The sequence below is a fragment of the Stegostoma tigrinum genome, chromosome 10 (assembly GCF_030684315.1).
Source record: "Stegostoma tigrinum isolate sSteTig4 chromosome 10, sSteTig4.hap1, whole genome shotgun sequence".
NCBI lineage: Eukaryota > Metazoa > Chordata > Chondrichthyes > Orectolobiformes > Stegostomatidae > Stegostoma > Stegostoma tigrinum.
The window spans coordinates 27,441,533-27,468,020 of NC_081363.1; the positions used below are offsets into that span (position 1 = coordinate 27,441,533).

Here is a 26,488-nt window from a genome sequence, read left to right on the forward strand (position 1 = left end):
CCACATGCTCCAGCGAAGTGAAATAGGTTCCATGCCCACTGCTTTCCAAAATGGAAGATTCTGAACATCATTTCTGACTCAATCATGACATGTTCTGAGTGCCCTCATCGCTTCATGGTTAAAAATTCCAAAGGCTAACAAGACTGTAAAGAAATTTCTTCTCAGCTCCCTTATCAAAAATTTTCCATTTTCAAACAGTTATCTCTTAGTTCCAGAGATAATGGGAACTGCAGATGCTGGAGAATCCAAGATAACAGAGTGTGGGGCTGGATGAACACAGCAGGCCAAGCAGCATCTTAGGAGCACAAAAGCTGACGTTTTGGGCCTAGACCCTTCATCAGAAAAGGGATGAAGGGTCTAGGCCTGAAACATCAGCTTTTGTGGTCCTAAGATGCTGCTTGGCCTGCTGTGTTCATCCAGCCCCACACTCTGTTACGTCTTAGTTCCAGCCTCCTCTTCAAAGGGAAGTATCTTCCCAGTAGACACTCTGTCAAACATCCTTGTAGTTAATATGTCTTCCTTCGAAACTCTAGTGTGCATAGGCCCAACCTGTTCAACCTTTCCTCGTGAGCCAATCCTTTTTCCCCAAGAACCAGCCTAAACCTCCTTTGAACTGCGTCCAATTTAAATAAGGAGACCAAAACTTGGATATGCACCCTCTAATGTACTATACTATTACTGAAAGACTTCCTTACCATTACATTCCAGTCCCTTGCATTATAAGCTGTGTCAATGCACCAATGCATGATATACACCATACATTCCTAGAAAGAAACAGTTCAGTTGCTTTGATACACAGATGTATTAATAAACTTTATTTAAAGATGCGCCCTCCATTACATGTCAAATATTATTTAAGGATTCATAAATCAATATGCATTTGCTTGATAAAGGATTTTTTTTGTAGGTTGCTCTGTACACAACAGAATGTTTCCATTCTGTTATACCCATCAGTCATAGCAAGTTAATACATTCAAATAATTACATTTTGTATATAATATAATCTCAGATTATACACAGGAACTCACATCAAGTGGCATTCACAGTGCATTAGGTCACATTCATTCTACAATATTCTAAATATACTTTTGAATAAATATTTATTGCATGACTTTTACAATTTACACAAGATATTGCCATCTTTATAAGAGAATATCGAGATAAATATAGAAATCAGAAGTGTGAGGAGATGATACTAAATAGTTTGAGATTAGTTCTAAACTGTACACAAGTCCAGAGAAAGCAACTAATCACAATTCACATCAACACGTTGCATTCCCGAACTGGAATTGGGCCTGTGCTCTTTATTTCTTTTAGATCCTTTCAGATTAGCTCTGGAGTGAAAGATAAATTTAACAGAACTAAAGAAATGACCAGCATTTGAACAGCTGCTCATCAAGCCCGAAAGTGCTTCACATCCGGTAAATGGACTCATTACTGTTGTCTCGGAACAAGAGCACACAGAAGGTCACACAAACAGCAAATGAAATGAATGACTAAATGCTTGTTATGGTTAAAGGGTAATGTTGGCTGATATAAACGCCTATTGGTTTTGAGTTAGCAGTTTGATCCTTAATTTAATGTAGCAAACTTTGCTGATCTTGCAACTAGATGACAGGATCAATGCCACAAATATGGAAAAACTCAGCTTTTGAAAAAGCGCATCACTTTAAGGAATCAACTTGACTTTGACATTTTGATGTACTCAAGGAATAACTGGATACAGCTGTCAACCCAGGAAAGCCAACTCTCATGCTTCATCCAGGAAACACCTTCCTTACTAAGAAACATTCCTCTAGCACTGCATGAAATTATCAGCCAAGATATCTACTCAGGCCCTGCAGTAGGGTTTGAACCCACGACATTCTTGCTTAGAGACAACTGTGCTACCAACTGAACCAAACTGACCTCGACAGCTAGACACCACAGAGATTGTTTTAATCAATTTGGAAACAACGCCCCCTCCACAAAGACTCAAAGGCTACAACATGTGCTCAAACACTGCATCTTCAACAGCTGCATGATTGTGAATTTAAATGGTCTTTTAAAAAGTATTTGATAACCTTTCTGTTCAAAAAACAGAGAAGGCAGAAGATAGCATGCCCACTTTCACCACATTAACATTTTATGAAAGTGATATATTCTGAATTGGGGGCAATGTTTCCAAATGGTAGCAAATTGATGTCTTTGCAATGTTCAATATTATTCCAATGAAAGTTTGTCAAATACAAGCATCTGTTGAGGCAAATAGTCCCTATAATTCCTGAATAATAGCAGCATCAATACAAGCCTGAACCCAACATCTGTTAATGGCCTATTGCTGATAAAAATGACATAAAATTCTAATAAAAGTCTGCACAAAGTTACAAGGATTGCTTTAATGGTAGCCTTGAAAACTGTAAGGGTCTAAAATATTAAACTGATCATGGACATTAAAATAGCAGTGGAATTATTTTATGACAATGAGCAATTTTTCAACTTTAATCAAACTTTCAGCATCCCATTTCAAAAAACAAGTTGTTTAAAAGTTGTTTTCCATCCATCATTTCGCATTTAAATAGAAATTGAGAGATGTACGATGAATAATTTTGCTTAAGCCAACACATTATTACCAGAGATAACACAGGGTAGAGCTGGGGAACACAGCAGGCTAGGCAGCTGTGATTTTCTGAAGAAGAGTCCTGACCCAAAATGTCAACTTTCCTGCTCCTCTGATGCTGCCTGGCCTATTGTGCTCCTCCAGCTCCACACAGTGTTATCTCTGACTTCAGCATTGGCAATACTCCCTACCTCTGAGTATGTTATAACTAGATATTTCTTACATTTTGTACATATATAGTATTACTCCCCATTGAGAGGGAACTGTTTTAAGGTCTGGTCTCAGTCAATGTGTTCTGAAGTATTTAACCATGCAGCGTTTAGGAGTCAGAATAAGGCTCCTATCAAATGGTACTTTGAGCCAGTCTAAGCAAGTTGCTATAAACTGGGAAACAACATGGATTTTTGTAGTGCCTGAAAGATGAGATACTGTTTGATTCAAATTTAACTGTACAATTTAGAGTTTACCATGAGGAAGTGGCTAATTTATGGTTCAAGCGAGTGGGAGAAGTTGCAATCCTATTTTTTCTAAGTGATTAGAATGAGTGTTGAATGAGGAATTCAGCATTCATATATTCTGTGCAAGAAGGATAAAGTCCTCAGCTGTGATTGAGAGACTCAAAGCAGGAGAACAGTGGTTTCATCATTGATATCAATGGTGAATACATATGTGAGATTTACAAAATAAATTACTAGTTTCATTTTACTTGTCAGTTTTTAATGAAAAGTTGGATAAATTCATGTTATATTCAGTACTTGCAACAAACACCAGAGTTTTATAGGCCTTGCATGGATGACAATGAAATCTAAATAAGACAATATATACCATACAGTAAATGAATAATAAAATATTAAAGATGTTTAAAATTCAAAACAATAACAGAATGTTCTGGAGACACTCAGCAGGCCTGACAGCATCTGTCAAGGGAACACAAGTAGTATGATCCTTTCTCAGCACATAACATCTTGAGCAAAATTGGCTTTGGAAACTTCAGCAACAGTGCAGAATCCATGAATTCTTTAAAAAAAACCTAATAAAATATCCAGTGCCTTATATAACAAGCTTTTAATAAAATCTCCTTTACAGATCTTACTGAAAATATCAAACCCCAAATAAAGTAAGAGCACATGCCAGAAAAATACTATTTCTCTTTCTACACCTGATCCCATTTCAACAATATAATCATCAGCTCCTTGATCATAGCAGCTTAAATATAATCCTCTACTAATTATAAAACTTTACATTTTGTGAATCTCATAATATAACCTTGAAACTTCATTTGTAGAGAGAAGACCTTCATTACATTGAAATCGTATCTCCACCCAGCTCACTTGTTCTCACTGAGCCCGTCACTGATTTCAACAGCGGTGTCATTAGTGATGTGAGCTTGAGAAATCAAATCAGGCAGCTTGAATACAACAGTGCAAAACTAATTAAGACAGTCTATGATATTTATGTAAAAAGGTGCCACTCTCTCTTTACACAAGCTCACTCACACAGCCACTTAAATTTAGCTGTGCTATTGATTTCTTGATTTTTTTGGGGCCATCTTTCCGTTCGCTGAAAAAAACCCAAGTAGTTGACTGCAGTATCTGAGGAAAGCAGATCTGCTTCCTCCACTTGCCTGGTATATTCACTCTAATTCTATATGGCTCATTCTTCTTTTGTCAAGGACACCAATGGTTGGGCAGTTAATACCAATTTACCAGTGCCACTCATATCCCAAAAACAAAGAATTAAAAATAAACATTTCTGATTTTAACATGATGTTTTCAATAAAGTTCCTAAAGATTTGTTAAATCCAATTCACAATGATTTTGGGAGAAGGGTGTATCCATGATGGATTAATCATAACAGCCAATGTAAATAGAATGTACTTAATGAATCAATTTCACATTGCAGACTTCTAATTTGGTTGTGAGCTGCATGTTGCAATGTTGCAACCAAAAAAAAAAATAATTTTGGTCTGGGTTCGTTCACATTGGGAGGGTTATTGGTTTCTATAGAAACAGTTTGCTTTCTCCTGTGAGAATGGAGCATGCCTGCAGTTATGTGCAGTGCCACCTGCTGTGTCCATCAGTCTGTAACTGTTGTTCTGATTCATTTCCAATTGTGTGTGGGCCCACTTTCTCCTCTGGTAGGATGGTTTGGATGTTGCAGGGCGGACTGAAGAATGACCTCAAAAGAATGAGTCCTGGAACCATTTTGTGTTTTTATTTTGTGTTTTGTTTAAACTTGAACTAATTATATGTCCTTCCCCTGCCTTTTGTGTGGTCCCAACAAACAGCCATTTTCACCAACTCCAACTGTGATGTCTGTGCAAGTCATTGGATCATCCTTCCTTAGATTTTCTCTTTTTCATTGTAGGGAACTGAGAAGCATGCATTACTTCACTGTAATATCACTGTTATAATCAGGTATTTGTCAAGTCAGCAATCACAAGGCCTCAAACCATATCTTACCATCCTATGTCTCCATGCTGCCCTGAATTTACCAGTCAATGCTATCATTTCAATGTACCCTATGTTAACACATCACAGGATTGTTCCCTATCTCAACGATTCATGATCTGGCATTGATCTTGCAAGCTGTGACATGAACACATCAAACTTATCAACCCACTGATGACTGACAACTTATGTAACACCCAGATCAGCATTTCTACAAAACAGCACAAGATGTTGAAATCGAAACAGAAAGTTGCTGAAAATACGCAATAGCATCTGGTAGCATCCAAGAAAAGGGAAGAGTTAATGTTTCGGATCGAAACTTCTTTTTCATTGGAAATGAAAACATCAGAAATTACGCAGGTTAATCAGCAAGTAGAATGGGAGATGGTGAGAAAAAGACCATAAGGGAAATGGCTGTGACAGGGTGAAGAGATTAAAAGGGTTCATGTACAAACCAAAGTGAGTGGCAATGGGAGACATACAGGAACAAAAATTGCATCTTGAGAAGGTGTAAATGACAAGATGTTGAAAAGTGGCAAAAAAGGAAAAAAAAATGAAAGAGGAAAAATGATCAAAAATGGAAAAAGGAAATAAAATGGTACAGAGGTTATGATATAAAATTGCCAAATTCTTTGAGTCCTAAAATTAGTCAAGAGCCCAGGTGAACGATGAGATGATGTTCATTAAGCTAGTGTTGAGCCAAATTTGAGCAGATCGAGGACAGAAAGGTCAGAGTAGGAGAATTGAAATGATAGGCTAATAGAGCTCAGGGTAATAGGTATGGGCTGAACAAAAAAACTAAATGGCTACCCAGTGGGCATTTGTTTCCCTAATGTCGAGGAAACTTCATTGAGATCAGAGAATACCATATACTTAGCTGGAAAAACAAAAGCATGTGTAAATCACTGCTTCACCTGGAAGGAGCATTTGTGTCTTTGAACGATTTGGAGAGAGGATGCAAGAAAGAGCAGGTGTTCCATTTCCTGTGCATTACATTGGAAAGGTGCCCAGCGAAGGAGAGGGAGTGTGGAAAGGCGATTGAGCAGTGAGTTAGTGTATCACAAAGGTCACAGCTCTATCAGGATGCTGAAAGTGGAGGGAAGGGAAAGATGTGTTTTGTGGAGGCATCATACTGGATGTGGATGAAATGGCCATTAATATAAAAGTTGATGGTGTAGAAGATTGGATCAAGGGGAACACTATCATGGGTCTCAGACAGAGGCTGAAAGTGTGAGAACAGAAATAGGTGAAATGGAACAAATGAGTTTGAGAGTCCTGTTAATCAAGGTGATGTGGTATCTTCAGTTGAAGAAAGAGGAAAATAGAGGTGTTAGAATCTAGGTTATAGAATCAGAACAGATGGAGAAACTGGGGGAATGGAATAAGCCATCTTTACAGAAAACAGGCTGTGAAGAAGTGTTGTCGAAGTAATTGTGGGTGTCAATTGGTTCTTAAAGTGTGAAGTATATGAGGTATCAGATTTCCAGCTCTGTCAACTTAAAGGTTGGAGGTTGCTGGGAAATGCTGAGTGGAACAGCAGTTGTCTCAGAGCCATTTAATGGTCAATTGAGCATTTCTAATAGTTTGGAGATGGGATTTACATCTGTCAGAAATAGGAAGGTCCGGCTCAGAGAGTTGCCAGTCAATCTCGGGCCAGATTAGGATCTGAGTCAATGTTTGGGTAGGGGGCTTGTTGGGTGCTAACTTGGCAGGCCACTGTGAAGGGGGCAGGGGACTAGGGCTTTAGAGACAAAAGAATCCCTACACTGTGGAAGCAAGCCATTCAGCCCACTGTGTCCACACTGACCCAGATGAGCATCCCACCCAAATCCGACCCATCCCCTATCCCAAAACCCTGCATTTACTATGGCTAATCTACCTCGCCTGCACATCCTTGATACTTTGGGCAATTTAGCATGGTAAATCAACCTCGCCTGCACATCATTGGACTATGGGAGGAAACCAGAGCACCTGGAGGAAACCCATGCAGGCATGGGGAGGATATGTAAACTCTGCATTGACAGCCACCTGAGGGTAGAATTGAACCCGGAACCCTAGCCCTGTGAGGCAGCAGTGCTAACAACTGAGCCACTGTGCTGCCATGGTTGTAGTGAAAGGGGAAAGGGGGTGGTTCTGGGGAGAGACATCGTAGAAGGGAATACAACAGTGAGTAATTCACCTCATGACTCCTCAAAGCCTGTCCACAAGGCACAAATCAGGAGTGTGGCGGAATACTCCCCCACTTGCCTGGATGAGTGCAGCCCCAATAACACTTAAGAAGCTTGGCACCATCCAGGATGAAGCAGCCACTTGATTGGCATTACATCCACCAACACTCACTCCACCACTGATGCTCAGTAGCAGTAGTATTACCTACAACATGCACTGCAGAAGCTCACCAAAGATCCTTAGACAGCACTTTCCAAACCCTTGATCACTTCCATCTAGAAGTCAAAGGCAGCAGACAGATGGGAACACCCCCACCTCCAAGTTCCCCTCCAAGTCACTCGCCATTCTGACTTGGAAATATTTTGCCGTTCCTTGGCTGACGCTGGGTCAAAGTCCTGGAATTCCCTCCCTAAGGGCATTGTGGATCAACCCACAGAAGGAGGACTGCAGCTGTTCAAGAAGGCAGCTCACCACCTCCTTCTCAAGGGCAAGTAGGGATGGGCAAGAAATGCTGACCATCCAGCACTGCCCACATCCCACAAATGAATAGAGAGAAAAAAGAAGGGAAAGAGAGAATTTCTGATTAGTTCAGGGGGCCCAATAAGGAAGGTTCTGCATCTCATTGACACTCCCACCCCACTAAAATACTGAGCAAGGACATCTGCTGGGCTGGGGACTTGAGATGGACCTTTCCGCAGCCACTTCAATTCCAAGGGCAGGGGGATAAGGCTGTTAAGTGGGAGTCAATTGTCCACTCCAGGGCCGCATTTGCCTTCCTGGGAAGCAGTTGGCCCCGTGCCACGAATATATTTGCAATGTGGTAGGCATAAGCAGGCAGACAGTAGACAGGCCACTTACTGGGCTTAATTACGTCCCACTGCCTTCAAATCCTTGCAGTGTCCAGCCCACTGAATAGTACTCAATGGTCATTCCCAGACGTGCAGACCGGAAGCATATGTTATGGAAAAGAAGAGTTGGTGATGGATTATGAGAAGGTGGGCAAAGGGAGGAAATCGTAAGCAAAGTCAATTCAATTTCTCAGTTGAGGGCAAGGTAATACCACTGATAGAGTCATCAACAATTTGGAAAAAGAAAGGCTAGAGCAAATGATGTTCTGCATATTGCAAATGCAGGCTTAGCAAGGGCCTTGCATACATCTACAGCAACAGCTTTTATTTAGAGGAATTTATTAGCCCATTTCAAACTGTCTCCAATTCTAATGAAAGACCACAGACCCAAAATGTTAACTCTGTTTCATTCTCCGTTGATGCTGCCTGATCTGATGAGCACTTTTCCAGCATTTTCTGTTCATGCTTCAGATTTCCAGTATTCACAGGATTTTACCTTGTGCTGGAAGTACACCGTCAGCAAAACTAAAGAACTGATTGTCAACTTCAGAAAGAGGAGGAGAACACGCTCCAACCTACATCAATGGAATTGACGTTGAGTGGGTGGAGAGCATCAAGTTCCTCAGAGTGATGATAACCGACAACCTGTCCAGGACTTCCGACCTAGATGTGACAGTCAAGAAGGCACAACCATGCCTCTTCATCCTTAGGTGGCTCAGGAAATTTAGCATGTCCATAAGGTCCTTGACCAACTTCTACAATTGTACCATGAAAAGCATACTGTCCAGTTGTATAATGGCCTGGTATCACAACTGCTCTGCCCAGGACTGTAAGAAACTGCAGAAGGTTGTGTGCACAGCCCAGTCCACCATGAAAGCCAACCTTCCATCCAGGGAATCCATTTACATAGCTTGCTGCTGCAGAAACGCTGTCAACATCATCAAAGACCCATCACACCCTGGTAATGATCTCCTACAACCTCTTCCATCAGGCAGAAGATGCTGAAGCCTGAATACATGCCACAGCAGGTTCAGAAACAGCTTCTCCCCCAGCTGTTATCAGACTGTTGAACGGACTTTCTAGCCTCAAATAACACTGATCTTGCTATCGTTGATCTCATCTAGCACACACCCTTTTTTTCTTTATTTTGTATTCATTCACAAGAAGAGGGCGTTGCTGGTTAGGCAACATTTATTGCGCATACCTAATTGCCCAGAGAGCAGCTGAAGGTCAACCACATTTCTGTGGATCTAGAGTCACATATAGGCCAGACCAGGTAAGGATGGCAGTTTCCTTCCCTAAAGAACATTGGTGAACCAGATGGGTTGTTTTTCCCGACAATCAGCAATGGATTCATGGTCATCATTAGATTCTTAATTCCAGGCATCTATTGAATTCAAATTCCACCATCTGCCCTGTCAGGATTCGAACCAGGGCCCCAAAACATTATCTGGGTCCAATGATAATACTACTAGGCCATCATCTCCGCATCATGTGTGCGATGTAACCTGTATGCCTCTGTCTCAGTTTTTTACAAGCTTTGATCTGTACACCCATACATACCATGGACTGCCTGTGCTGCTCATAAACAATGCTTTTCACTGTACTCCAGTACACGTGACAATAAATCAGTCAATCAAGTGGAAAACTCAACATTAGTTTCATGGGGAATTTTCTTTCCTGACGGCATGAACACATGCTGGGGATAGTACCATTAGTGTGAAAAGTCCTCCGGCCCTGAATCATAGTCTGATCTGACTTCAAGCAGCAAGACTGTAGAGTTTACCATGACACAATGTCAGAGCTGGGTGGAAACACTGACACACCTTATAACAAAGATTGCAGCACAGTAATCAGCAGGGGAACCGGAATGATTTACTTATTCCTTCAGAGTTGAGGAATGAAATGGTAATTTGGTTGCGTCATTTGAGATTGACCAATAACTTAAGAATCAATTATCTGGGGCTTCTATAGCTTATTGGGGTCCATACCAGAGTATGCAACCCATTTATCCATTAATCATTGGGAACTATTTCAATGACTATGATAATCCAATTATGCTAACATTGTATTGCAGCATTTTTCAACTTGCTTACAATAGCAGGTTGGTAAGAATTATGTGCATCATCTGAAGATGTCTTTTTAGACAGAACCTTTGGGACCTGTACACAGTGAAATGCTCATTTATAACACTGGAACTGTGCAGTTTTCTCTGTATCATACTGTGTGCATTGTTTGTCCATCCCTGGGCTGGTAAAGAAACTCAGTAGGTGTAACTACAGTTCAACAACCCGTTGTGCTCTCAAACAGGAAGGACTCATAGAGACTGACTCAATAAAACTAAAAATTGAAAAGTTTTGATTGGCGGCTCAGTGTGCAAACATTCAGTTTTTGAGCACAGCCTTTTTATTGCCATGATACCATCAAAATAGTGTCAAAAATGTGAATGCTAGGTTGCATTCACAATAAAATAGTATTGGATTATGTGTGGAACATCCCCACCACCCTGCCCACCGGAATCCCTTTAAAGGAAGAATGTGTGTGCATTTGCAAACAGTAGACAATAGGCTCGATTCAAACTGGTCACAGTAGGTCAAAATGTGACACTTTGCCCTGTATTTTCACCATGACAGGCACTCCATTGTGTTGAAAATGGTGGACGCACTCAGAAATTTCAAGTCCTGCCCTCCAAACATGGCACGTCCCTTTTCCAAGGAGAGGGGAAAAAGTCAAGTTGGCACTTATACATGCACAGAGGCAGCTGGCCAAGTCAATCATCAGCTGTTTCCACTCCTGTGTGCCTTTCATCGCTCAGGAGCATAAAACCTTTGCAAACCATGCCTGATTAGAGCAGATCTCAGCTCTATGCACTCCTCAGAATGGGAACACAGGAACACAAGTATGCCATTCAGCTCTTTGAACCTACTCTGCCATTCAATATGATTGTGGCTAATTAAATGCTTCAATACCCTCACTCACCCTTCCCCATAATCCTATACACCACCATTAATCATAAATCTACCAATATCTATCTTAAACATACTCAAAGACAGAGCCTCTGTAGTCCCCTGTGGTAGAGAATTCCAAAGGTTTACAGTCTTCGGAGTACGAAACGAAATCCCCTCAGTGCAGAGCTAAGTTGCACACCCTATCCCAGGTATCTTTTTGGAAAGGTCGGGTAGCTTAGGGTATTGTCCTAGAATGGGCAGATGTCCTTTTTTTGAGGTAAGGTGACACCTAGAGGAAGTTCAATAACTTTTGGAGAAGGTAAGGTGCTGTTTTGAATGGTTAAATGTAGGCATGAATGTGCACAAAGATACATAAAACTCTCTGAATCAGCTGTAAAGACGATATGTTAAAAGTGGCAAGAGGGCCTGTGAAAAAGACCTCTTAAAATGTTGGCACGGCCTATCAACGGGACAATACCTGTCAAGATCAACTTTCAAAGAAAGCTTTCAAGCTGTTAATGGCAACTAAAAGTCCTGTCATTTAAACTTTGAAAAATGATTTAGAGTCTTTAGAGAACATTGCTTGTTATTTACGTCTGTTGACATCAGCCTGCGGACTTCCAGTAATTGCTGCATTAGTGATTTTACAACTATCCATCATGACAGGAGGGTGTCTGCCACTTTACGGTGTGATTGACAGCTGCAAATAGATATCGACATTTTAAATGAATTCCACTGCTTCTACAGGATTGAGTTCATGACTAAAATGTTTATCCCCATAAGATGTTATGGCATTGAAAGAATGTGAATGGATTCTTATAAAAGAGAATGTTTCTCTCAATTTAGTGAAGACTGCAGTATATTCTTAGAATATTATCTCCTCTCTGGATGAATCCTGAGATCTGAGCATGCTGGATACCAGGTGAATTGACACAATAGATGTAGCATAGTGAGTGAGGAGTATGAGCTGGCATCAAGTTATCATGGATGTTGTAAAGAGCAATGGAGGTGGTTGTAGGGATAAAGGCTGGCAGGCAGGGTATGGGTGCTATGGTGGTAGTACAAGCCATGAAGTGGCACGGGTTAGCATGGTGCATATTTGAATGAAGAAGTGAGAGGGTGTGAGGGCTGAGGAGTGTCATTGCACAAATTCAGGCCTTCTACACAAGCCATCTCTGAACCTGGCAGCTTCCAGTCCCTCTCCAGGGTTGCCCAGCCTCACTTCTAACATAGCCTGCTCAATAGACCTAAAATCCATTGTCTGGGCATCCATTTCAATAAGAATGTTTTATGGAAACGGGAATGTTCCTGATTTGTGGAAGAAAATCTGGGCTTTTGTTTTGAAGATCTCCTGCTCATGTAAGAAGCATGCAAAGCAGCTCAGCAGTAAGTTAGTCACTGACAGGGAAGTTATTTTCAGATATTCCTTTCTGTGTAATACATAGTTTTGTGGAGTGAACAATTAAGTCTATACATACGTTTAAATATGTCTGTTCATTTATCATTTTCCAGGATTGCTATTTAGTTCAAAGCTTACTAAAAGCAAAATGCAGATTTGCCAGAGATTTTTTTTAAAAAGCCATTACTAGTCTTACATTAAAAAGTGTAAATATATGCCCAAAGTTAATAATAGAAACAAGAAATTCCTTTAAAAGATGTTTTCAAAGATGTTACTAAACAACATATAACTAAACCCCGTTGCTATTATTTGCACGAAAGAGCCATCTGTTCTTTGCCCATTGCCTTTCATTCAAAAAGCAACCAATAAATGTGAAAATATACAAATTAAAGGGTTAACATCCCTTTTCTTTAGCTTTCCAAGGCTGTAATGAAAGACATGTTAAAAATATCAAACAGTTCTATTCAGATTCTTGTTATGTATGGCAGTGAGAGTAACATACTATTTATATTGCCAAAATATCATAAAATTGATGTTGGAACTATATTGCACTTTACAATTCAGTCCAAGAATAAATTCATCCATGTCCATCATAACTGGAACAAATGAATTAAATGTTTAAAAATGTGTACACAAAGTTCTTCTTTTGATAAAAGAAACTCTGTCTTTAGTATGCTCTCTCTATATATGTATATGTATATATAACATAATATCAAAATACATACGAATCAAAATTTAAACTTAAAATCAGGATATATACTTTGTTATTAAAATGTACAATAGCATTAGCATTTTCCTTCATTATTGAATTACTATCACCAAATATACAAATAATCTTGTTCAAGTCCATACAATTCCAATATATACTCTTTAAATTACCGAACACAGACAATCTTCCACACAGATTGTGGCCTATTAAAAATTAGGTCAGAAAGGTCTGCCTACTATATTCGTTCCCACACAAAACACATGTGGTGAAGTCTCTTGAAAAATAAAGTGATTTGTAGCACTCTTGCTGTTTAATAAATACATTATAACTTTGTGCTTGGGTGCACAAGCAGGAGGCTATAAAACGAACAGGAAATCCAGATGAAGCTCTCCTCCGGATGTTGCAGACGTCAATAATTTACAGGTGTACTTCTTAAAAGCTCCACACGAGGGAGCCAGAACTCCTTATTGGACTTCAATACACACCAAACAGTCAGCAGGCTTTTTTTGTTCCAAATGTTAGCTTTGGCTCTGTGGGGTAAAAGCTCATTAAACTTCCAAAACAGTCACAAACCATTCTTTATGCATGAAAGAAGGAAGTGCAAGAACAGCCAGAGAAAAAATTCTGTCCGATGATCTCCAGTTGCTGTCCAATCTGCTTAAATGCTGTCTTGGCACATTGGCAGGTTGACAAAGGTAAACACATTGAATTCGATCATTATTGAGAAACATAAGAAGATAGCGTAGAGGACGAGCACATAAATACCAAGCTTTTTATCCAGTTTCCATCCATTCACATGGATACCAGCCACCTAGAGCCACAAATATAAATAAATATATGTACACGCAGTTAGCATAGAGCAAAGGATAGGAAATCACATTGTCCTCAAGTCAGTAACCTATGTTAGAAGCTGATAGTTTTCAACATGATGTTAGCCTTTTTTATCTGAGAATCAATTAATAATTTACTTTCCAGCATTTAATTACATTGAGCCCTTGAAATAATTTTCATGCTTATGACAGGTAAGCAAATATTTCAAAGAATGTCAAGTGGCTTAAGTCTTCCCACAGTCAATTATAGTTCTCTAAATTAGCCACTATTGCTCACCCATTTCCCAAAATATATGAGACTCACCCTTGCTTTTAAAATAAAATGCTACACAGTAATGCCCAAACCTATTGTCGTTCCCTTTACTCATTAATGGTTGATGCATTTATTGTCCATTCCTAATTGCCCAGAAGGCAGTTCAGAGTCAGCCACATTGCTGTGGCTCTGGAGTCACATGTATAAAGGCACCATGCCTCACTACAGCTCGGCACTCTCTTGTGCATGCCAGGGACAGATCTACACACTACTGCCAAGGCTTTCTGGGCTTCCCATGCCAGTGCCAAATTTAAAACCCAGCTACCCCAATTCTGGTCAATCACTGCCAGCTAGACTGCCCTGTGTCAGAAGAATTGCCTCAGAAATGGCTGACAAGTCACATTGGCTCCCAGGTTTGCTGTCATAGGCACGGAGGTTCTCCGCAAATGTTCCTTGCCATTTCTCAACTGAAACCTTAATATTGTCCAGATCTTGTTACATTTGGTCAAGGATTGCTTTAGTATCTCAGGAGTTGTGAATCATCAGCTAATATCCCTGCTTCTGACCTTATGAAGGTGGGAAGGTCATTGGTGAAGCAACTAAAGATGGCCGAGCTCCAACCACCATGACCATCTTCCTTTATGCTGAGTATGACCCTCATCAGCTGTTGATTCCCAGTGACAGATACGTGACTCTGGTAGACTTTAGATGAGGATAAGATTATGCTCAGCTGTGACACCCTCCATAGTCAAATAGCTGGCTCTCAATGTCTCATTTACAGAGTTCATTCCAGAATACAATCCTAGTTTTTGCTGGGACTACATCAGAAGATTGCGATCAACAGTGAACCAGTTATTCTGGTTGCAAGCTCAAGTGGACTTTCCACTGACAATAATACTGTAGAATTATATTTGCATCCGAGGATGTGCTGACCACAATGATTTTTCTTAGACTGCTCTGTATATCCCACAATCTTCCAAATCATGGTATTAAATTACACACAGGTTTTGGAACAATAAATATAGACATCAGGCTGGTAATTATGAGTGACAGAAATCAAAGAAACCTTCAGCCTCCTAAATACTATTGAATAGAGATGGAATATTGTTTTCAGATGCGGGCTATTGCAAATTCTCAATGATACCTCGGGAGAGGCACATGAGACCACTAAATACAAGACTGCCAAGCTGTCAAATTTAACATTCAATGATAAATAACACTGAGAACAGATAATCAAATTCTTGGATTGTTAAAATGCAGCACAATAATGGAAACCTGGGTAATACAAGTCCCAAACTGATAAATACAGCTTCCAGACTGGTGAAAGCAAACATTAACCTGATGAGTCCAGCTCCCAGGCTAACAAATGCACTATCAGCATAATGAGCACAGCTCTCGCACTCAAGAATGTAGTTATTAGATTGATAAATACAGCTCCCAAACTAATAAAGCCATCATCAAACGGATAAACATGGCTCCCAGATTATCAATCACAGCCATCAGCTTGATAAAACAAAATGCAGTAAGAATTAGAACTATTGAGGATGCTTAAACTACTACAATTAGATCAAGATGTGTTTAAGGAGAGAATGTCTGCATAGAAAAAGATGTTTAGCTTAGAAAAGTGTATTGCTGCACATGTGGGCACTTAAAATATTAAATACGGTCAGATTTTAAAAAAGAAAAGAATAAATCCAGTGGTGAGGCAAAAGAAAACAAGATATTTATCAATTTCTAAAGATTCAGTGGCTCATCCCTTATTGCTAAAGTAAATAAATTTATCAGGTATATGTGTTGTTCTATTTAATATAATTAAAAGGATACGGTTTGGCCTCACTCATGAGCTTGGGGAGGCCTCACTTAGAACTGTGCAACAATGGGGAATACTGCTTTGGAAAATGCGCAGCAGAGCACCCGTTGGTTTAAATTCCACTATAAAGTTCACTTAGCCGGGTAAGGTCAAAATGAGTTGGATCTCTCCACTTTAGACAAGTGTCAGCTTTGCAGTGACTGAACCAAGTGACCAAATTATGTTTACACAAATAAACTTTTCTCAACTGGGTAGATTCGAAAGGATCATGGTTACTAAAGACAAAACCAGGTGTGTCGCATGGCTGTTGGATTATTCCTCTTTTTCTAGAGAATAGTGGAGCTGCTGTTTCTGACTTGGATGGAAACCACCTCATACAAGACAAATATTAATCAGGGCTAATGCAATCTCCTGGACTAGTTTTGCTTACTTCAGGAGGTTAGACAGTTAATTTCAATTTCTTTTCCTATACTGGACTAAATTTCTATTTGATATTTAACTTGTGTCAGAAGACTACTAGACTCCAGTTGGTTACCAGCCTGTGGTGCATCAGACATTACAACTACCTGACAGAAGACAGATTATTATCGAATAGCAGAGCTATGTGGGACAATATAATTCTTACTGTATTAAACAGAACCCTTAGTTATGCTATTGAGTACAGTTTTCACTGTGTCACAGCTATCATTACCATTTATAAGGCGAGCACAGTAAGATGTCTAAAATGCTGTTCTCAATGGCACTTACCCTGTCCTCCAGCTTGAAGCCAGCATTTCTATATGCACTGTCAATGCAGCTCCAGGTTTGGCTAGCAGAAGGCACAATATGGAACTGAAAACTGTCAGCCACTACTTCAGTCAGGAAGTTACAAGACATTACTCTTCTAATACCAGTATCTGGAGATATAATCTGCACCTCTAGGGAATACTTGTGTTGGTGGAAAGCAGTGTACTTACTGTGAGTGCTACGGATCCTAAAAGAAGTATAACAGAATAAACAAGACCTCTGCTATTGATGTGCACCTGTAAAACAAAATGAAACCTTTCAATCACAAGATCCAGGACACACTGCATCATGAATAAGGAACGCCTGCCTCAGATCAGTTCAACAGCACTTGAGTTGGTTCATCTGCCTAGGAGAACATTTCCTGGCGAGCTCAGTATTTTTTAATTGTGATTTTATTTGGACTTGGAACTTTGGACTGATATTTTCATTTTTATTACTTTTATAAAATAATTCATTCTCGGTAAAAGCATTCTCGCCTCCGAGTCAGGTGCATGTTTTATTTCCCCATCACGAGAAATGCAAAATGATCACAGTATGATAGCACAAGGAAGTCAGAGCTAATGAAGTAATTAAATATAATTTGAATAAATGATGCAGATGCATAATACATTTTGAAAATATAATTGAGGTTTAATATTTATTGCTCATCTAAAACTTAGATATTAATTCCACTGATCAAATCAAAGATTTCTTTATAAATCAGACTTTACAATCTCAAAAAAAGGCCATGTCAGTGAACTGGACTGCAAACATTCATTCATTCATAGCATTTCTCCATCAAGTAGACAACATGCTTAGGATCAAATTTTTTCAAGCCTTTTGGTTCCTGACTCCACAGAGAACAATGAGAAAGAAAAGATATGTAAGTGTGAACAGCAATGAACTGATGAGCAGGAAGAGTAAAATATACTTACAACAGAGCCAGTGTTAATAACTATTGTCTGAAGACCCCATGGGAGACCTAGGCCTACAAGAATGTCAAAGACATTGCTTCCTACTGTATTCGACACTGCCATATCACCCATCCCTAAACAAAATAAAGAGTTATAAAAGTCTGACAGACTGTCAATATAACAACTGATGAAGTATTGCTAAGCTTTAAGGATATATCTGCAAAGAAAATCCATTAAAACCCTTGTTTCAGAATTTTACTGAGATATTACCAATATTTGTGTCTGCAAAAGTTCTATTGAGGTATATCAAAGGAATATCGTGAGGCATGATATTCTTCTGAAGTGCACCGCACATGAAAAGCTTGGAGTTGTGTGTTCAGATGATGAATAGCAACACCCATCACACCTCAGCAGGGATAAGAACCATTAACACAGGAGTGTTTTGTGCCCTCACAGGCTTCCACTCCAAGGATCTGATGGCTTTGGGGACAGACCATCATTTAACTCTTCCGGCTTCCCTGATGACTGCCACTATCATCCTTCAACTGAAGCGTTCTTACAAATAACTGCCCAAACAGCATACCAGAGAGAGAAAACAAAATAGATGGCAAGCTTTGTTAAGATTATTAGCCAATTATTTTCGTACATTTACTATGGCTATATTTTGTTCAGGACATAGGTTACACACTAAATTTGTGGAAAACTGACATAGTCAATCATATTTTAAGTTTAAAACACAGAAAATATAAGAAAAATCCATTAACCAGACTTCTTTAATAAACACAAAATTAATTATTTATTGTAGAACAAAACCTATTCAATGAAGATAATACATCGGCTAACATATTTAATTTGGAATACAAAAATTTAAATGTTTACCATCTAGATAACCCAGAAACAAGCACGAACATTTGCATTGAGCCAAAGAAACAAAACGGATTTCTCTCCATACAGATTCACTATAAGGGAAAAAAATACAGTTTGGCCAGGAAGTCTCAATTCTTGGAAAATAAAATGGCTAAGATGTGTAATATGCAGCTGCCTGTTAGTCTGGTTTTCTGGCATATGTGTAGGCAGGCATCACCAAACGTGAGTGGTTGTTTCTGAAATCTTGATAGACACAGTTTGCTCAGTAAACACTGTATTACAAATTCTTCCAGTAAGTCTTCAATGGGATAATCAGCAAAGGTGCTTCAAACATAGGAGATACAAACTGAATAGTTTGCTTCCTAGCAGGCTTCTGCCAATTGAAAATCCAAACACAAACTGGAAGCACTGTTCAAAAAGAAACATGGTCCAAGGAGTGGCAGATGGAGTATAATTTAGATAAATGTGAGGTGCTGTATTTTGGAAAGGCAATTCAGGGCACGCATTATGCACTAATGGTAAGGTCCTGGGGATGTTGTTGAACAAAGAGACCTTGGAGCACAGGTTCATAGTTCCTTGAAAGTAGAGTCACTGGTAAATAGCATAGTGAAGAAGACATTTGGTATGCTTGCCTTTATGGATCAATGCATTGACTATTGGAATTGGGAGGTCATGTTGCAGCTCTCCAGGACATTGGTTAGGAAACTTTTGGAACACTGCATGCAATTCTGGTCTTCCTGCTACAGGAAGGATGTTGTGAAACCTGAAAGGATATTACCAGGATTGGAGGGTTTGAGCTTTAGGGAGTGGCTGAATAGGGTGGTGCTATTTTCGTTGGAGAATCGGAGGCTGAGGGGTGATCTTGTAGAGGTTTATAAAATCATGAGGGGCATGGATAGGGTGAATAGACAAGGTCTTTTTCTCAGGGTGGGGGAGTCCAAAACTAGAGGGCATAGGTTTAAGGTCAGAGGGGCAACTTTTTCACACAGAGGGTGCAGGGTGTATGGAATGAGCTGCCGGAGGCAGTGATGGAGGCTGGTACAGTTGCAAAGGCATCTGGATGGGTATATTAACAGAAAGGGCTTAGAGGGATATGGGTCAAATGCCGGCAAATGGGACTAGATTAATTTACAATATCGGGTTAGCATGGACGAGTTAGACCAAGGGTCTGCTCCATGCTGTATAACTCTATGACCCTATGATTTTATAACAGATATAAAACACAGTTGTCAAAAGAGTCTGGTGTTTTCACTGAAGTAAGTTCAAGTGACTAAGATCAGCAATTGTCTGGATTCATGTGGCTTTCAGGAAACACTATTCCAATGGGTTTTATTAATAAACATTCCAGACACCTCTACAATCGTTCAAACTCAAGTCCAAAGAATCTATTACATTTCAATCCATCATAACACCCATTTATGATTCTATACAGCTGTACTTTATACACAACAGTTTCTAATTTCTTCCACTCAATAATGCCAGCGAGAACTAGTTCGCTTCAATTTATGCTGACTCTTCTAAAACCAGCTGATAATGAAAAAGTGATGAACTTGACCTATTATTCATTCCAACGACATTAAAGGAGTTTTCTGTATAATTCAATTTCTAAGCTGCTGATATCTGACAAGGTAAAATTTCTAAAGCATGACAGCTTTCAATTTTTACATTAATTTTTATAAAAAGAAATCAATTCTATTGATCAACCAGTTGTGATGTTTTTAAAGATGCATTGGGCTCCTAGAACAACAGGGTAGCTGAGTTGGTCAAAGCTAACACAATGCCCCATAATAAACCACGTAAAATCAGGGAATACATATCTACCTTGCCTGGCCACGATTAAACTAGCCATACAATCTGGAACACTTGTTCCTGCTGCCAGAAATGTTAGTCCCATGATAATATCCGGGATCCCAAGTGTATACCCTGTTACAGTTACCTGCATACAGAAAAAAAACAGGTAAATATATCAAGTGTTTGACAAACATGTAACACAACAAGATCTGTACAAAAAGATAATTTTACTGCATCATTATTATTTTTTATGTTCTTTCACAGGGCATGTGTCACTGGCTAGGGCAGCATTCATTGCACATCTTAAATGCCCTTGAGTAAGCAGAAGTGAGCTTTTCCCTTGATCCACTGCAGTCCACAGTCCTGTTAGGAAGGCAGTTCCAGGATTTTGACCCCACAAAAATGAAGGAACAATGATACAGTTATAAATCAGGATGTGCTGTGACTTGAGGAACAATTTGCAAGTGGTGTTGTTCTAATAGAGTCATACAGCACAGAAACAGACCCTTCAGTCCAACTCATCCAATACCAGACATCCCAATCTTACCTAGGCCGACTTGCCAGCATTTGGCCCATATCCATCTAAATCTCTCCTATTCATATTCTCATACAAATGCCTTTTAAATGTTGTAACTGTATCTGCTCCACCACTTTCTCTGGCAGCTCAACCTCTGCATGAACAAGTAATTTCTCAGGACATCTTAAAATCTTTTCCCTCTCACCGCAAGCCTCTGCCCGTTAGTTTTGGGATACCCCAATCTGGGGAAAAAGACTTTGGCTATTCACACTATCCATGCCCCCCATAATTTAATAACGCTCTATAAGGTTACCCCTCCACCTCTGACGCTCCAGGGAACATAGCCCCAGACTATTCAGCCTCTCCCTATTGCTCAATCCCTCCAACCCTGTCAACATCTTTGTAAATATTTTCTGAACCCTTTCAAGTTTCACAACATCTTTCCTGTAGCAGGGAGACCAGAGCTGAACACATTATTCCAAAAGTGGCCTAACCAATGTTCTGCACAGCCTCAAGATGACATCCCAACTCCTACATTCAATGTTCTGACCAATGAAGCCAGTGTACCAAATGCCTTCTTCACTAACCTGTATACCTACAACTCCACTTTCAAGGAACAATCCACCTGCACCCCTAGGTGCATTTGTTTGGCAAAACTCCCTAGGGCCCTACCATTAACTGTATAACTCCTGTCTTGGTTTGCTTTACCAAAATGTAAAACCTTACATTTGTATAAATCAAACTTCTTCGGCCTCTCCTAGTCCTATTGGCCCAAAGGTCCCTTTGTACTCTGAGATAACCTTCTTCTCTATCCACTGCACCTATTTTGGTATCATCTGCAAACTTACTAATCATTACCTCCTATAGTCATTTATATAAATAAGAAAAAGCAGTGTACCCAGCACTCATCCTTGTGGCACATTGCTGGTCACAGGTCTTCAGTCTGAAAAGCAAGCCTTCAGCACCCTCTTTGTCCTCTACCTTCAAGACAATTTTATATGCAATTCACTATCTCCCCCAGATCCCACGTTATCTAACCTTATTAATGAGTCTACCATGTGGAACCATTTTGAACGCTTCCCTGAAGTCCACATAGACAACATCTACTGCTCTGCCTTCATCAATCTTCTTTGCCACCTCTTCAAAAAAACTCAACCAAGTTAGTGAGACATGATTTCCCGAATGCATCTACTGCCCTCATCCTCAATCCCTGGGTTAGGATTTTGGCAGGTGCTGTTATAGGAGCCTTGTAGATTTGCTGCAGTACATCTTGAAGGTTGTACACACTGCTGTCCCTCTGCATTAGTAGTGGAGAGACTAAATATTGAAACTGGTGAATGGAGTACCAATCAAGTGACTTGTATTGTCCTGAATATCATTGAGATTTTTAAGTGTTGTTGGAGCTGCACTCAGCCAGCAAGTGGCTCATCACATGAGAGTTGCACAGATGAATGTGAAAGCCTAGTTTGCACTACCAGCAGAAGACAATTGTCTAAATTACAAATGTTAGTTGTAATTATGGCAGATCGAATGGCTAACATATCTTATTTGGAACATAGAACATAGAACAGTACAGCATAGTACAGGCCTTTTGACCATGATGTTGTGCCAAACTTTTCCCCTAATCCTAAGGTCTATCTAACTTCCACCCCTACCTTATACTATCATCCATATGCCTATCTAATAGCTACTTAAATGCCCCTAATGTGGCTGACTCCACTACCCTCTACGGCAATGCATTCCACGTCCCTACCACTCTTCGAGCAAAGAACTTACCTCTGATATCTTTCTGGTATCTACTTCCACTCACTTTAAAACTATGCCCCCTCGTAATAGCTACGAGAGCTACATTTAGCATGGGTTTGTTTTATGTTGGGTCTGGGTGTTGATAGAAGGAAGTCCACACTCATATTTGTGATCATCAACAACATTTATCAAATGTAATAAAGCGCAAGAGGGGCTAACAGAGGCTATCTCTGAAACCCTGCACCTTTGGATGCCTACACCATGTGGTGTGAAGTCATTATGACTCAGATCCTCATGCATATGCTCAGTTGCTATTCTTAGAATAAACGTATTGTTAGCCCTTTACTCCACATGATTGGCAATTGAATTATTACCTTTTTCTGACAATAACTGAACAATTCAAGTCTCCAATTTCATGCATGAATGCTGCCACTTAACTATGACTGAACAGGTACAGCAGAATGTAGGGCTGCAACCTAACCCTGATATATAGGCAAATACACAATGGTCTTCCTTTAAGATGACACATATGTTAACTGTAGATTTCATGAATGCAAAATAATAGAAATTTTCCTCAAGTATCTCAGATTTTTCTTTTGGCTTGTTTGCAATTAATAATATTTCAGTCTCATGCACTTTGTGCACCAGCACCCAATTTAATCAGCCAACTTGCTGATTTTATAAAATTTAACAAGTGAAATAGTTGACTCACACATCACACATGGAGAATCAAATTCTGGAACATTGGCATGGTTTATCAAACATGCCAGCCATTTGTTTGGCCAGTTTCTTTGAGCTCTCTTTATTTGGAGAGACTACAAACAAGAGTTTGCGTGGGCATCACAAATTGGAAAGCAATTGATTTATGCTTAGCCAATAAGTAAGTGGTCATCACTCAATGAATATTAATCTCAGGTCACCACTGTCTGTTAAGAAAGATGTTTAAATCCCTAAAATTGTCTGTAATCTAGTGATAAAAATGATTTGGATTTGAAGGACACTTAATGAACAGGTGTAGAATAGTTAGTTTCAAAGATAGCACATTGATTTTTGTTGGCTGCACTGACAGATTCATGCCACACCATGTGTCACAGGGCAAATTATATTCTACGTATATTTTCAATCTTGATTTCCATCAAAACTGAAATAAAAAGAACCAGCAGAAGCAATAATGTAATTGCCCAGACAGTCATAGTCCAAATTTATTTCAAAATTACCTTGCCAAAATTGTTTCTTTAAACAAGGAAACCAATCATGCATCATTTACCTGAGCATGTCGGTCTATATTACGTTATTAACTTCAATTGTATTAGTTAGAAAATTTAAAAAGTGAAAATGAAAGAGGTATGGCTTCAAAAATTCTGAACGGGAAACAGACATTGTAGCAGTGTGGATTGGAGTTATGTTTTAGGAGCTTGGGCAAATCCCAATGTAGCTGATTCTGGGAATTTCCTGGATACGCTTAGAGCTCAGAGTGAGATTTTGGGATTTCAGAAGATTTCAACCCACTTAAATTTAGTAGTTGGCCAAAACAATTGGAGGAAACATTTGCAAGGCTTAAAGACCCAGTTCACCACTCATCTCATCTGCTGACCACATCATCCACTAACCCCAACACATTTGGGCCCAACGGCCCCAAATCCTGAGCTAAAACCCTGCCCCAACTCGATAGACTGCCTCAGCAGACCTTATACCAACACCAGACTCCACAATGACCCTTCTGACTCAGCCAAACACAACAACTTCTCCTGACCAGACCCCTTGAACCACTTGAATCACTGGTTCACTCATGTCCTTTAGAGAAGTAAACCTGCCATCCTTGCCCAATCTCGAGATTCACAGCAACCTGGTTGACTCTTAACTGCCTTCTGGCTAATTAGGGATGGGTACCAAATGCTGGTCTAACAAGTGTTGCCCACATCCCGTGAATAAATGAAAAAAACTTATCCAGATGACTGATTCCCTAACTCTCTCACCTACCTTTGAATCTTATCACTTCACCCACCTAGCACCTCTCAGTAGCTTTCCAGTTGGCTACAGGACCTTTAAATCACAGAATCATGAACTTGCTGCTGAGAAGGGGGCATAGTAAGAGGGTGTGATCCTCTTCTTCCTGTTTTCATTGACTCCTGACTTCATATACACTGCTCTGGAAGAGAAAACTCCAGGATACAAATTTGTGGAGAGAATACATCTAAAGGTAAGTGCCTATTTTTTGTTTGAACAGAATCAGAGAAACAGTTTCCAATTCTGATCTCAGCATTGTATACATACTTCATGATGCTAAATGAATAAAAATGAACCACTGGTGACGGGAATGGTAGTAACACTGGGTGTCAGGACAGCAAGTGATATTAAAAGTACAGAATAGCACTTTCACAAAGCAACACCACATCTGCAATACATTGAATATAACAAAAGCTCAGAATTTTTCATTTCCATATTGTACCGATACTGTCCATAAGAGCACTGCACTTACAAGCATTTTAATTATTTAACAGAATGTTCCTGCAGAATCTAATTTTAGGAAAATATAATGACCATTAATCAAAGGTTTCAAACCTAGAGAGAATTACCAGTGATTCTGTTTTGATTAAACTAATAATGGACGATTTTTAATTGGTGACTATCTTGATCCTTAGGAGGAATAAAGTAAGACATATTTTGTTTAAAAGCCTTTGAATTTGTTGTGAAAATATATTGTGTACATAATTTTTGAGCAAAAAGCTATGAAAGTTAATAAATGTCAGACAAAACATTTCATGCATTTACTTATGTTTCTGATCTATCTTTAATCTAATGTGGTCAATATTTAATTTATTAGTTTATTTTATGATAACAGCTATTTGAAAGCAAGATTTCAAATCTAATTTAAATAATGTTAATAATTTATGTGGCCCTTGATTGACAATTACGTTTTAAATCCTGCACCAAAAAGATATATGCAAAATGCTCATTGCAAAAAAATTTCAGCATTTTATTTATTGTCAATGTTGTATTTAATTCAATATTCCAATTATTCTTATATAAACAATCAGTGGGCTACTGCTGAAAAGTTCTATAGCAGTTCTTTGGTGCCACAGATCATACAAATGGGAGGATAGTCCAATTGGCTTTGTTAGTGTAATTCAGGTAAACTGAATGCTTGTGGATCTGCCCCCGTTGGAGTCTCGGGTCATTTAAACCTCTGTTTTACAAATATGGCTATGAAATGTAGCTGCCTAGCTGTTAATTAACAATTACAGATAAGCTTCACCTCGAGAAGGCATTAACAAGTGCCACACAGCAAAGATGTAACCATTTCAGCCCAATCCACCTGGTCAAGTTTCACGTCTGAACGTTCCTGTGCTAAAGATAGATAACCAAACATTTGGGTGAATTTGGTCATGGCAAGGGACAGATCTGGTAAAGAAAATCATGTAGGCTGTAAGACCAGCATATAAGCTGGATCATCTATTTTATGGTATTCTTCAAGGCAAATTTCATCCCCAACTTTCAGACTGTTCAACATGACAATACTGCAAATTGAATTACTTTTAGTTGCATTACTCAGCATTTTTTCTCATTTTGCATCCATTACTAGTATAGAATGCTAGGTAATACCAATGCCAGGACAGAGACAGTGAAAAAGGGAATATATAGAACATTACAGCACAGTACAGGCCCTTTGACCCTCGATGTTGTGCCGACCTGTCATACCAATCTGAAGCCCATCTAACCTACATTATTCCATGTACGTCCATATGCTTGTCCAATGACGACTTAAATGTACCTAAAGTTGGCGAATCTACTACCGTTGCAGGCAAAGCATTCCATACCCCTCACTACTCTGAGTAAAGAAACTACCTCTGACATCTGTCCTATATCTTTCAC

The 26,488-nt window shown here is 39.4% G+C and overlaps 1 protein-coding gene across 2 annotated transcripts in view; it reads right to left on the bottom strand.

The window, feature by feature from the left end:
• Positions 1-800: 800 nt before the first annotated feature.
• LOC125455286 (sodium/potassium/calcium exchanger 4-like) overlaps positions 801-26,488 on the bottom strand; it is a 297,849-nt gene continuing 272,161 nt past the window's right edge. For both annotated transcript variants that reach the window (XM_048537019.2, XM_048537018.2), the window contains exons 13-16: positions 20,383-20,497; positions 17,716-17,828; positions 16,972-17,037; positions 801-13,933 (exon numbers count right to left, since the gene is read on the bottom strand). In XM_048537019.2, coding sequence (XP_048392976.1) covers positions 13,781-13,933; positions 16,972-17,037; positions 17,716-17,828; positions 20,383-20,497 — 447 coding nt within the window. In that variant the 3' untranslated portion in view covers positions 801-13,780. The remainder of the gene's footprint in view (positions 13,934-16,971; positions 17,038-17,715; positions 17,829-20,382; positions 20,498-26,488) is intronic.